The following is a 13,772-nucleotide window of genomic DNA, read 5'->3' as shown; positions in this document are numbered from 1 at the left end:
GTTATTGTCGAAAACAAGCATGCTGGCAAGAATGTGTGGCCGAATTCGACTTCCAGTTCGAACACAGGCCAGGTAAAGCAAACCAAGCTGCAGATGCTCTAAGTCGAAAGAGCGAACATGCGACCCTGTGCATGTAATCCCATCTACAAGCAAGTAAGCCGAGTGGAATGATACGAGAAAGTATCGAGGAACACCTAGCCAAAGGCCCGACCGCTCAGGCCATCATGCAACTGGCTAGAGAGGGGAAGACTCGCCAGTTTTGGGTCAAAGACAATTTACTCTTCACTAAAGAAAATCACCTTTACGTCCCCCATTCGGGAACTTGAGGAGACTCCGACTAAAAGAATGTCACGACACACTGTGAGCGGACCACAATGGGTGGCAGAGAACCTATGTCCTCCTAGCAAGGGGATACTATTGGTCGAACCTCCACGACGATGCGACACAGTTCACGAAGACCTGTCTTATCTGCCAACAAGACAAGGTTGAACGAAACAAAATTATGGGACTGCTGGAACCTCTACCGATCCCGTCTCGACCGTGGAAAAGTGTTTCTCTAGATTTTATCACACACCTCCCCAAGGTAAGAGAAAAGGAGTCCATCTTGGTCATCATTGACAGATTCTCCAAATATGCCACATTCATCCCAACTCGCAAGTCATTCTCGGCTGAAGCGACCGCACAACTATTTTATCGACATGTAGTCAAGTTGTGGGGCATTCACACCAGACCTTCTGGACTAAATTGTTCAAGTTATTGGGGTCAAGCCTAAACGTCTCTTCAAGTTATCACCCCCAAATTGACGGACAAACTAAAAGGTTCAACAATATGTTTGAGGAGTTCTTACATCATTTCATTGATGAGCGACAGAAGAATTGGGTACAGATGCTCGATGTTGCTCAGTTTAGTTTCATTGCCAACAAATCTCGTCGACAAGTAAAACCCCTTTTGAAATAGTATGTGGTAGACAACCACTCATGCCCCATGTTATTAACCACCCCTATGCTGGGAGAAGCCCTCAAGCGTACAACTTCACCAAAGAGTGGAAGCAAACTTCTAAAATAGCACGAGTGTACTTGGAAAAAGCCTCCCAAAGAATGAAGAAGTGGGCAGACCAAAAAAGAAGATCATTAGAGTTTCAAGCTGGTGACCAAGTTATGATCAAGCTGAGATCAGAACAATTTAGATTCCGTCAGAATCGGGATCAGCGACTAGTGTGAAAATATGAGAGACCAATTGAAGTCATTGAGAAAGTCAGAAGGACTTCATATCGTCTCCAACTACCTAAATGGATGAGAATTCATCTCGCCATCCATGTGAGTAACCTCAAACCATACCATCCAGACGATGATGACCATCAACGCAACCAAGTGACACGACCACCAGTGACGATGAAGGACTCGAGTAAGAAGGAAGTATAAGAGATTTTGGCCGAGCGAACCCGTCGCATTGGCAAACCAAAGTGCAACTTACAGGATTTTTTAGTCAAGTGGAAAGGACTTCCAGAAGAAGAAATCAACTAGGTACGTGCCGACGACATGAAGACAGCCGCACCTCAAATTGTAGAGTTCGAAGAAATGAGACGGTTGATAGGGACGTCAACCAATTAAGTGGGGGAGGATGTCATGGTCATGCTTGTCCAAGGCATGTCGCCCATGGCCGCATGGCCGTGACATGCCGAAACCCTGCCTTGTACTACTTTATTGCTTTCTTTTGCTGCTTTTATGTTGTATTATTTCTTTCTTGTTTTCTTTAAGAGTATGATGTTTTGACAAACTCATAGCTACTCCTAGTAGACATGAAATGTCTCAAAATATACTATAGGGAGATGCGACTAGTTGTTAAATTCTCCCTGCCCAGAAAAGTTAGATACTGTTTAAGCCCTTATTGTTGCTTTTTTGCTTGCATGCTTTATAACACACACACAGTCTCTCTCTCTTGCTTTCAAAACTCTTTTTCCAAAATCTCTCTCCCCCGCTTTCTAAAATCTTCTCTTGAAATCGAGACCCGAGGTTTGTATTCACGTTGCCCGACCGTAGGCAACGTGACTTAAAGTAGGCTTGATTCACTCAGTGTTGAGAGTGAGTGCCGCACAATCGCCAATTTCGTTGTCTAGAAACTGCGATTGTGACATCGAACACCACGGAGGGAAAGGGCTTGCATGACATCATGGTGAACATAAATGTAATAAATCATTGTAATGTACACGTTTGTACTCATCATAATGAAGAAGTATTTTGATGCACATGACACACAAATATGCATGAGATTCTCATAGTTTTTAATTATGACATAATGTATGATAAAAGACAAACCTCCATTTATCTATGACATATTAAGTATCTATGACAAAATTAAATATGATTTAATATTTTCAATTTTAGTAAATTAAGAAGTGCTTAAAAGAATGTATATTATAAAAATAAATTAAAAATGGGGTTATAGAAGTGTTTCTGAGAGATATTCAAACTTTTTGAACCAAATATTAATTAAGAAGATGATGTCAAATGTTGTTGGCCTAATTTGATTATGGATTAGTTGTGGATTAGAATGGTGAGAGTGAAAGTGAAGCACTAAATCGTGGAAAGCGAGGAGGGTGGCGATGTCATGGTGGGGTCGCCAATATACATATGCGTACCAAATGCAAACAAATTAATGGTCGGCTGAGAGCTGCTGGGGTTTCCCCTCCACTCTATTCCACCTACTCCTCTTCAATTTCTTTATTCACTTTTCGTTTATTTTGGTTAATCTGCCCCTCCACCTATTCAAATAAACACTTCAATCATTTTTAATTTCATCTCAGTTTCAATTTCCATTCTTGTATTTACACTTAAATTTCCAACTCGATCAGCATCCAGCAATTGCTCAGCCCCAATCTCGATCTGCCTCTATTTTACTAAACTTTTACTTAAGTTACCAGAAATCGAGTCAAAATTTATGGATCATAAGATTTTTTTTGTTCTATGTTTAGGTTGGAATAGGTCAATGACATTTTTGTTTCTAAACTTTGATAGTAAATATTATTTTTCATGATTTCAGCTAGCTTCTTTTCATGATGCACTTATCATGTTTGAACTAAAATTATGAATATTCAAGTCATGACATGCCTATAGTAACGGTCTTATTTTAAAGAAAAAAGTAAGGTCTGAACCAAGTAAGTAACAACTTGACATTTCACATTAAAATGAGCTTGAAGATTAGAATTAGAGATTGATCGAAAAGCAAGGATATGGGCTCGTGTGAGTAGGAAACAAAAAATATCTATTCTAGTTCTATCATCAGCTATGGGTTCGAATCTAAGAGAAATTCTCGAGAATGTTTGCTACCCTGAAATTTTTTTGTCTTTCCTGAATGATAAGGAGAAAAAAAAAATTGGATCAAAAGAAAATGCCATTTTGGAGTTTTATCAACAATTTTCTTGTGTAGGTGGAGATCCGGTATTTTCTGAATATGTCAGAAAGCATGTTATAAGAAGCATACAAAACTAAAAACATAGATTAGATATAATTTTGAGATCACAATACTATGATTCATTACTAAATCCTAATAATTTTCATGCAGTATGATTATGTGGTTGTATGGAGATAATTAAGGGCTCACCAACTAATTCTTAATTGTGAATCTTGACTATTGAGACTCCGTAAAACATTTTATTATGTTTATGCACGAGTAGAGCTAGGGTTGAGTCTTAAAATGCATAAACACCTTATGAGAAACTTAATGATGACGATGAAATGGACTAGTAGATCATCTAAACAAGATATCTTAGAATCTTAAGAACGTACCAAAGGAAAGAGAACCTTATAATTTTCAACCATGACCCTAAGACGAGTTTAGGTGAACAAAGTAAGCCTAAGGTATAGACTAATAAAAGTCAGTAACTTAGGAACGAAGTTCTGAATATCAATAAGACACTAAAGGAACGAATGAACAAACCAATGACAGAAGACTTATGAATGAACTAAGAACCACAATTAAGTTACTTATTGAGTATTTTTATATTCATCCATGCTACTTTAATCTTTTTAAATGAAGACAAGATGGGGCGATCAAGGTGAGGGTATGTACGAGCTATAAGGCTCGATCAGTGTCTTCTATTTCTCAGACTTTCACCCATCAAAAGTCTCCTTAGGTTACCCGATCGAAGAATATAGGTTGACTTTGGTGAGAAGTAAGTCATTTTCGACTCAAGATTTGTGAGGTTTTCCCTCTTTAGTCAACTAGATAATGTTTGGGTAGCCTAATGTTAGAATCGATACCAGTTGTAAGCTCTGATACCAATTGTTAGGATCGCTCAACAACGCACACACTCGATCAAGATGAACACAAAGAACAAGAGAGAGAAAATACAAGAATGAATATTAGCTAAAGGTATGTACAACAAGATAGAATACAGAGGATGAAGAAAAGTACATTTTGAGAGCACTGCCTAATGGGGTACGTATATGGTTTCAATTTACTTCCAAACATTTAAACCTAGATATAATCTAAAAAATATATCTCTATCAAATCTTTAGCAAATATCTACGGTACATATATCTATCAAATCTTTACGAAATATCTTCCAAATATATCTCTATCAGATCTAGGCATCAGGCTTCATATCCCAACAATCTCCCAATTAGCGACTGGTCTAGTCAACCCCAACAATCTCCCACTTGACTAATCCAATCAACCAAGAATTTCATTCTCAATCTGTACCATACCATTTGAGGCTTTGCACAACCTCAATGTTCCAACATCAACACAAAGTGTTTGCTGGATCCCTTGCCCCCTCTATCATCTCCAAACACATCACCATCTTCCAATAACCTCCGAGTGAAATGATATCGCCTTCTGTGTTTTGAATGATAGATCGGGTTCCTCGCCAACTGCATGACACTCTAATTATCTACCTGAAGAATCTTCTCGTGCTGCTTCTTGCCTAATTCTTTTAGATAGTCTGTCATCCATATTATCTCCTTTCCAGCTTCAGCCATTGCCACGTACTCAGCCTCAACAGATGAAAGAGCAACACATTTCTAAAGCGTAGACATCCCATCATCCATAGCTTGCTCCCACTTAGTTGTATCCTCCAATTGTAGGGCTTGATCAAGGGGCTTTCGTTCCTCTTCATCAGTCACCAACCGATAGTGCAAAGAAGGTACATACCTATCTAGTACTCTGATGACTCTGGATGATCTTTTCAACACCTGCTTAGGTGTCACTTGCTCTATTTTTGGTTCTTCAACAACAGCCTCAAGAGTTTCTTGAGTATCAGCTACAACATCACTAGGTGAATCTTTCAGCAACTCAACCTCAACTCCCACTTGCTTCACTTCTGGTTCCTCAACAACAATCTCAGGAGTTTCTTGAGTATCCGCTACAACATCACTAGGTGAATCTTTCAGCAACTCAACCTTAACTTCCACTTGCTTCGTTGTCCCGATATCTTTCTTCAATTCTCTGCAGTCTTTGTGAAGCTAACTCCTTTCTGTTTGCTCATAACGCAGTTCTCACAATGACTCATATCAACAAATTTCAGACCTTCCAAAACTCCTTCGGCAGCCAACATCTTCATTCCTTTAACGCTCATATGTCCAAGTCTATTCTACCATATACTTGAATTTGAAGCACGCTTAGTAACAGCAGCTCTGTTCATACACCATGCAGTGGTGTACAAAGTTCCAGATTTTTGTGCCACGTGCTACCACCATAGCACCCTTCACAATCTTCCACGAACTCTTCCCAAACTCTGTTGCATAACCTGTGCTATCAAACTCACCAATAGAGATCAGGTTCTCCTTGAGACTAGAAATATATCTGACATTCTTTAATGTCCACTAATTTCCTTGGAGTTTTTATGCAGACATCCCCTTTTTCTTCAATCTTCAAATCTTTGTGGTCTGCAAGATACACCTTCTCGAAACTTTCCGATTTGAAATTTCGAAACAACTCTTTATATGGAGACGAATGAAAAGATGCACCTGAATCCAAAATCTAGGATTCAATCGGACTGTCAACGCTGAGGATTAAAGCATCCCCAATGTCTTCTGCTGAATTTATCGAATCATCGACATCTTCTGATTTGTGATTCTGCTTCCTCTTTGTAGAATCTACCCGAAAGTTTGGGCTCCTTGATTTACTTCTTCCAAATATATCTCCAACACTTTGCATTTGGTTTGTTTGGAGATTTTTCTCGGTTTCTTGATTTAGATCGCCTATCGTTTGGGCTCCTTGATTTACTTCTTCCCCTTCGATCAACACTAAGAGCATTGCCTAATGAATCTCTGATTTCCCGTTTGCGAATACTTTCGCTAAGAACTACACTCGAATTTCATCGAACTTCAGTTTATTAGATCCTCGTGAACTGCTGATTGCGGCAACAATAATATCCCACGACTTGGGTAAAGATAACATCAAAATCAATGTTTTAATTTCATCCTCGAAATTAATTTCCACCGAACTCAATTGACTTACAATCATATTGAATTCGTTTATATGACCAGCAACAAATTCACCTTAAGACATTTGTAGATTAAACAACTTTCACATCAAAGATTCACCTTCAGACATTGATTAAACAGCCTTCGCATCAAATACACCTTGTTCGTAGCCGACGATTTCTCATACATATTTGACAACGCCTTCAACAGATCTGACGTTGTCTTCTCCTTGATAATATTGAACGTCACGTTTTTTTACAGTGTCAACCGGATCAACCGTAAGGCCTGATGATTCTTGAGCTTCTACTACTCTGTGGTCATGGTACCCGGCTTCACCCCCAGCAGGGGTTCGTGAAGATCTTTCTGGTACAGACAATATTTAATTTACATCTTCTAGAAACTAAAATCGGATCCATCAAACTTTTCAATTCCAATCTTTGAAATTTCCATCTTCACAGATCGTGGTGAATTTCGTCTCGCTCTGATACCAGTTGTTAGGAATGATACCAGGTGTTAGCTTTGATACCAATCGTTAGGATCGCTCAACAATGCAAACACTTGATCAAGATGAACACAAAGAACAGAAGATAGAAAATACAAAGAGGAATATTGGCTAACGGTTTTATTATTGATGACTTAAGGTATGTTGATAGAATACAGAGAAGGAAGAAAAGTAGAGCATTGCATGAGTATATATATGATTTCAATTTACTAAATATAGCTTCCAAAGATTTAAAATAATATAACAAATATATCTCTCTCAAATATTTAGCAAATATCTACCATATATATCCCTATTTTCCAAATATATCTCTACTACCAGATCATTACGAAATAACTTCCAAATATATCTCTACCCTAATCTTTGAAGGAATGTTTTTTTTATGACATCTCATACCGTACCATTTAACTTAGCAGCTTGCAAATGAAATAGTATACACACAGTCACAAGTTTGCATTTTCAACTAAGGGCATCTATTGTTTAGTTCACTCGATCGAGCAATTTTGTAACATATTCTAGTCAACGAGCCTATTTAGAAGAAAACTGGAGCTTGTTGAAGAAGTGACATATCAAACTATTGTCTATCCCGACTACAATTTTGGTTCTAAGAAGGTATTAACTCAAAACCCGCAAACAATGAACCACACCCGAACATCTTTGTCTCAAAGGCAACTTATCTCCGTCGAGCATCATACAACTTTCTTCTCTCATATTCAATGGAGTGTAGATCATGGAGTAAGATGCCACACAAGGAAAATCTGGTGCATACATTTCAATGTCAAGTTACATCGACAATTTTAATTGATCCCTACATAAGTAATGTAGATTGTTTTTAAATTAAATATAATCTATTTATCTAATAATCTCTCCATTTTCTCCTTAATTTTTCAGTTGAAATAAAAATTCTAACTTATTTTTTTATTTCTAAACTGCTTTCCCTCTATCTCACTAGTTTCCTGTTTACAAATAAAAATTATTTAATTGAAAATTGTAAAAATTTAAGGGAGAAATTCAATTCATTTTCAAAAGAATAAAAAATAAAATCAAAATCATATAAGTATTTACCAACTAAATAAATATTTGAATTCAAAATAATATAAACTATTTTATTGACATTTTTCAAATTTAATTCTCGGGTCGAAAAACGAGCATAGTCTCATTCCCCTATTTTATTCTGTGAGCTTTCTAAGCTTTATATTAAGTACTTCTCCATCTTTTACCTGAAAAACTTAGTAGTATGGTCACTGCTTCAATTTATTCTTGGACAGGTAAATTCAAGACCAACCACAAATATTAGCAAAGAAAAGTTTATAGTAGGAAGAAGAGATTGAATTAGGTAGGACTTTAGAATTTTTTTCTTATACATCTCCATCGCATCTCATGTATCGACGAGTGAATTTAAAAACCACAGTTTGAAGAACCAATGAAACAAGTATGAATAATAATTATGAGTTGGTGTGGGTTGCCCTGCCCTGCCCCGCCCCTCGAGAAGTTTGGTAGTAGCTAACACAAAACCCACTGAGTCGCCCCAATTCAACATTTTTGACTCATAACTTCTTACCTATTTGTTTATTAGCGAGTGGCGGATGGAGTACCCACCGAAGATCAAAAATCACTTTCCTTCCCCTTCCTCCCTTCCCCTTCTTCCCTTTCCCTTGGTGACGTTTTGTCAAACCAGAAATTAATATAAAAGAAGGCCCATGGGATCCTTGACGTTTTGTGGGATGTGGTCGAAATTTTGCAGAGGACCCATTTGCAGAGGAGGATCAAAACAAATTTGTTGAACTCATCACACGCTTCCCCCTTCTGGGTTTGATCCTTTTCCCTTCACTTTCTCTTCCTCTTCTCCTCCTCCTCCTCCTCTTTTATGATCAACAACTGCTTTTGAATCAATTTATCCCCCCCCCTTCAGCCTGGAATTGAGTGGAATTCAAGTATCCTTTCTCCTACGCTTTCAATTCACTTTTCTATTCCCCTTTGTTTTCTGCTTTTCCTCTGCTGAATTCTTCTTTTGACTTTGCTTGTCCAGGAAAGTTTCAACTATGTTCAGGGGGAAAGTTGGGGTATGGATATGCTGAGGAGAATATTTTTGTCATTTTTTCTCTCTTTTGGTGATTATGCATTGGTGGGTTCCCAAATTCTATCTGATCTAACATTTTTCCGATCCAACAGTCTCTGCACCTTCTTTCCCTTTTTCAGGTGGAATGGAATGGATTTCTCTTTTCCCTCATATTGTTCTTCCTTCATTTCCCTCTTGTCTTTCCTGTCAATACTCGAGTTTTGACCAAAATTTTAGTTGTTTTTCCAACGCTTTGCCTTTTTCTTTCCATTATTGGCTGTTGGTCATGTGAATTTGAGATGGGTTTATCAAGATTCTATTGGTTTTATCTTGTACTACCTTCAAGAAGAATTGACTTGCTTCCTGTATCTGCAATTTTGGAAGTTTCTTGATTTAATCATTTTAGAATCTTCTGTTGATTGGGAAGATCTGTTCTTTATCTGTTCTGGGTTTAGAGTGTAATGACAGTGAAAATGTGATCCCACGTCCGTTGGAGAGGAGAACGAAATATCCTTTATAAGGGTGTGGAAACCTCTCCCTATCAGACTTCTTTTAAAAACCTCGAGGGGAAGCCTAAAGAGGACAATATCTGCTCGTGGTGGGCTTGCGCCGTTATAGAAAATTTCCATTGAATTCTGAGGAATGCCATTCGGTTGTATAAAGCTTCACTGGCTGAAGATTTACTTCTCCTGCAAATGTGGTATTAGCTTTGGTTCGTATTAGGGAACTTTGGGACAGAAATTGTGATTTCTCTGCTGTATGGATTCAGTTGCTACCAGTTTCTTATTGGTGTATTGCTTGCTGCAAACTTATGTGTTTCAACTTTTAAACGCGTAAAGATTAACGTAAAGAGCTATTGAAAAGAATTTATGTGAAGTTTATACGTTTTCAGAATTTCGAGTGGATGATTTCTAGTTCCTGACCAAATAACTTGGTGCAGGAAAAAGTATAGTAGCTAAACAATCCAATAGTAAAGTTTCTAGTATGGGTTGGTGGACTAAGCTTTTCAAAGGCCACAAAAGCTCATACAGGGAAAGATATGGAGACGATAGAATTTGGGATGAATCTCGAACCTCGGTGGTAGGAATCTGGTTTTTCATCTCTTCATCTTTATTCCGCTGTTTCTGCAGATCTGTCATAGGTGGATAGCATACACTACAGAGTAAGATACTTCTCAATACTCGGTGCTGATTTGTGTTCGTGGAAAACTTGACAGGATGAATTGACAGAACATGAACGAGAGGAGATTGATTATGCAATTGCACTATCACTTTTGGAAGAAGATCATAAAGGGAAAGCGTTGATAGGTGAATTTGGTTGCACTCATTTTGCATTCTATGAGTTATTGACTTGTCTTTCGGGAAGTTTTGAGGACGCATTAAGCGTGTTCGTCGCTTGGTGTGTGACTGGGGCAGCACGAAGATAATATATCATAAAATGATGCATGACACTTCAGAAATTAACAACAATGATACAATTACAAGCTTGCCACATTATATCAAGGGTTCATTCATATTGTTTTTTTTGTTATTTATCAATTGCAGAAGAAGAAGCTCACAGTGATGAAGATGAACACTGTACCAAAGCTGAATCAGAGGATGATGAACAAAGTACCAAAGGCGAGTCAGACGATGACGATCAAATTACAAAGTCTCAATTGGAGGAAAACGAGCGACTTGCTAAAGCTCAAATGGAGGAAGATGAGAGAGCTGCCAAAGCTCAATTGGAGGAAGATGAGAGAGCTGCCAAAGCTCAATTGGAGGAAGACGAGCAGGTTGCTAGCACTCTAGTGGAGGATGATGAGAAGGTTTCCACATATCAAGCTGAAGAAGATGAACAGTTAGCTAGAGCTCTCCAAGAAAGTCTAAATATGGAGCCACCACCTCCTAGATTTGATACTGGAAATATTTTCAATCATTATCCTTTCTTCTATCCATCAGGATACAGGTACATATGGCCAATCATGCATATTCCTTTGCCTCAAACACTACTTTAGCCATGTTTAGTCTGCTTTGATCGTGAACTCATATTTCTTTGGTCTGGTCTTATGGGAACGATGTCTGAAATCTAGCTCAGTAACTTTTCATTTGGTCTGGTCTAAACTCGTATTTCATGTAGGGTCTGTGCTGGTTGCCATACTGAGATTGGTCATGGGCGGTTTCTAAGTTGCATGGGAGCTGTTTGGCATCCAGAATGTTTTCGCTGCAATACTTGCAATGAACCCATAACTGATCATGAGGTGGATATACAATTGAAGTTTCCTTTCGAACATGTGGGTATTGATTTCTCGTTAAAATGAATCTAAATTTTGACAGTTCTCGATGTCCGGAAACCGACCTTATCACAAATCCTGCTTTAAGGAACAACATCATCCAAGATGTGACGTTTGCTGCAACTTTGTAAGCCTCTCTTCTTCTGTTTGATCATTTATTTGCATGGATTCATTCATTGTTTCGATTTTTTCCTCTATAGAGCGTCTTGTCGTTTGACAATGACATATGAATATCTTGTCGTTCTTTCACATCTGTCGATTATTCAACTTTATAACCTCGAAATATATTGATCCTGATCTTTTCCTTAATTTCCTTCTGCACAGATTCCTACTAATTCTTCTGGTCTTATAGAGTATAGAAAACATCCTTTCTGGTCACAACAATATTGTCCTTCACACGAAAAGGATGGAACTCCGAGATGTTGTAGCTGCGAAAGAATGGAGGTGATCTTCAAAATTATTTTCTACCCCAACCCCTTTTATCGATCACAAGTGTATAGTATGAAGAAACAATATCTGGAGAAAACGGCTTTCTTTATCTCAGTTTTAACTTTTGAATTGATGCAGCCAAGGGACACTAGCTACTTGTTACTTGATGATGGTCGGAAGCTCTGTTTAGAGTGTTTGGACTCTGCAATCATGGATACTCATGAGTGTCAACCTCTATACCTCGAAATTCAAGAATTCTATGAGGGTCTGAATATGAAAGTTGAACAACAAGTTCCCATGTTGTTGGTTGAGAGGCAAGCGCTAAACGAGGCCATGGTCGGAGAAAAGAATGTAAGGACTAATGGACCTTGTCTGTGTCGAGCAATGCCCAACGTTGTCATCCTCGTCAAGAACTCATTTGAATTTTGTTTGTCTTTGGATAACAGGGTCATCATCACTTGCCCGAAACTAGAGGACTATGCTTATCAGAAGAGCAGACTGTTGCTACTGTATGACATTTTCCTCAAGTTCCAATTACTCGAATTTAATTTAATCAATGTGATACGATATTATATTCTCAACAAAATCTGCAGATCTCCAAGAGGCCGAAGATTGGAGCAGGTTACCGCATAATAGACATGTTTACCGAACCTTATAGATTAGTTCGTCGTTGCGAAGTTACTGCTATTCTCGTTTTGTATGGCCTTCCTCGGTACGATTTCCTCTGACACACTTGATGTACATTACTATGTGTTCTTCCAAAGGATGGCGAAGTAAACTCGTTTACATCTATGAGTAACTTCGTGATTTCAGGTTATTGACAGGATCTATTCTAGCTCACGAGATGATGCATGCATGGCTCAGGCTTAAAGGTTGCTCTTTGCTTCACAATCCTTTTTCGATTTCATGATTTAACTTGTTTACACGACTCACGAACAGGCTATCCCAATTTGAAACCCGAGGTGGAAGAAGGCATATGCCAAGTATTGGCTCACATGTGGTTGGATTCCGAGATGTATTCCATCCCGGGAAGTGGTGTTGCCTCGACATCTTCGTCTTCGTCCTCATCTTCATCGTCATCACCTTCATCATCATCTTCTTCGTCTTCGACGTCTTCAAAGAAAGGTAAACGGTCGGACTTCGAGAAGAAACTTGGGGACTTTTTCAAACACCAGATCGAGTCGGATACATCATCGGCATATGGAGATGGATTCAGGGAAGGAAACCAGGCCGTTTCCAAGTATGGTCTAAAGAGGACGCTCGATCACATTCGGCTGACTGGAACCTTTCCATAGGGTAACATTCGATTAAACTCTTAGCTTTGTTATATAATCCGAGTTCATACAAAATCACATTATAGTACATAATTAGAAAAAATAAAAATAAGAATAAGAATAAGCATTGAAAGAAGTGTGTAATTATTGTGAAGTTGTGTTTGAAAAGTGTAGCATAAATGTAACTGTCTTATTTGTATGGCATTTACAAAGAACGTATGAGGGTGAATACAAAGTTTTGTTGTTATTAATTCATAAAAATTATTATGAGTGGGTGAGATTATTTGGGTGAGAATTGGCTTTTTTTATTGTATTGCTTTCTTTGTTTGTTTGATTTTGTGGTTGGAGTTGTTCGGTGGCAGAGCTCTATTGAAGGAGTCAGTGATTTTGCTCCCTGAGAAAGTCGGACAATAACTAGTTTAAGTGAGGGAGAAGGTCACAATCGTACTAAGAAGAGAGTAGGTTGTGACTACTAAGAAGAGAGTAGGTTGTGACTCTCACATCGAAATAGATAAGTTAGTGATCCTTGTGTGGCGTCCATCTAACTATACGTTAGCCGAGATAGATAAGTGTCATGATGTGACTGAGGAGGAGGATGGATCATCCAACACACCATATAATATGTATATTGAAGCCAAGATGGAGACAACAAGTAGATAAGATGGATAAAGATAGGCTTGATAAAGGGTGGGTAGGGGCCCAAACCTTACCTCGAAAATTGGAGTTTCGGAAGGAGTTTGGGCATGCCGCTCTAGAGTTAAGTTGGTTTATATGAAATATGAATTCTCACCAAATTTGGTATCAATTAGAC

General features: G+C 38.3%; 1 protein-coding gene across 5 annotated transcripts; it reads left to right on the top strand.

Moving 5' to 3' along the window:
* The first annotated feature begins 8,498 nt into the window (after window positions 1-8,498).
* Window positions 8,499-13,238, top strand: LOC111470349 (protein DA1-related 1). Of its 5 annotated transcripts, XM_023115909.1 has the most exons (14): window positions 8,499-8,861; window positions 8,957-9,126; window positions 9,927-10,066; window positions 10,203-10,293; window positions 10,531-10,686; window positions 10,720-10,933; window positions 11,105-11,225; window positions 11,302-11,385; window positions 11,583-11,702; window positions 11,826-12,038; window positions 12,134-12,196; window positions 12,281-12,399; window positions 12,501-12,559; window positions 12,627-13,238. In XM_023115909.1, the coding sequence occupies exons 3-14, from the start codon at window positions 9,971-9,973 to the stop codon at window positions 12,980-12,982; spliced, it is 1,692 nt and encodes a 563-aa protein (XP_022971677.1). In that variant the 5' UTR covers window positions 8,499-8,861; window positions 8,957-9,126; window positions 9,927-9,970; the 3' UTR covers window positions 12,983-13,238. The 5 variants fall into 5 exon arrangements, with proteins under 5 accessions (XP_022971677.1, XP_022971676.1, XP_022971675.1 ...); XM_023115908.1 differs by having other exon boundaries at window positions 8,501-8,737; window positions 8,957-9,052; window positions 10,531-10,933; XM_023115907.1 differs by having other exon boundaries at window positions 8,501-8,737; window positions 10,531-10,933.
* Window positions 13,239-13,772: the final 534 nt, after the last annotated feature.

The sequence above is a fragment of the Cucurbita maxima genome, unplaced genomic scaffold (assembly GCF_002738345.1).
Source record: "Cucurbita maxima cultivar Rimu unplaced genomic scaffold, Cmax_1.0 Cma_Scf00044, whole genome shotgun sequence".
In the NCBI taxonomy this organism is placed as follows: Eukaryota; Viridiplantae; Streptophyta; class Magnoliopsida; order Cucurbitales; family Cucurbitaceae; genus Cucurbita; species Cucurbita maxima.
This window is presented reverse-complemented; position numbering and strand designations above follow the sequence as displayed.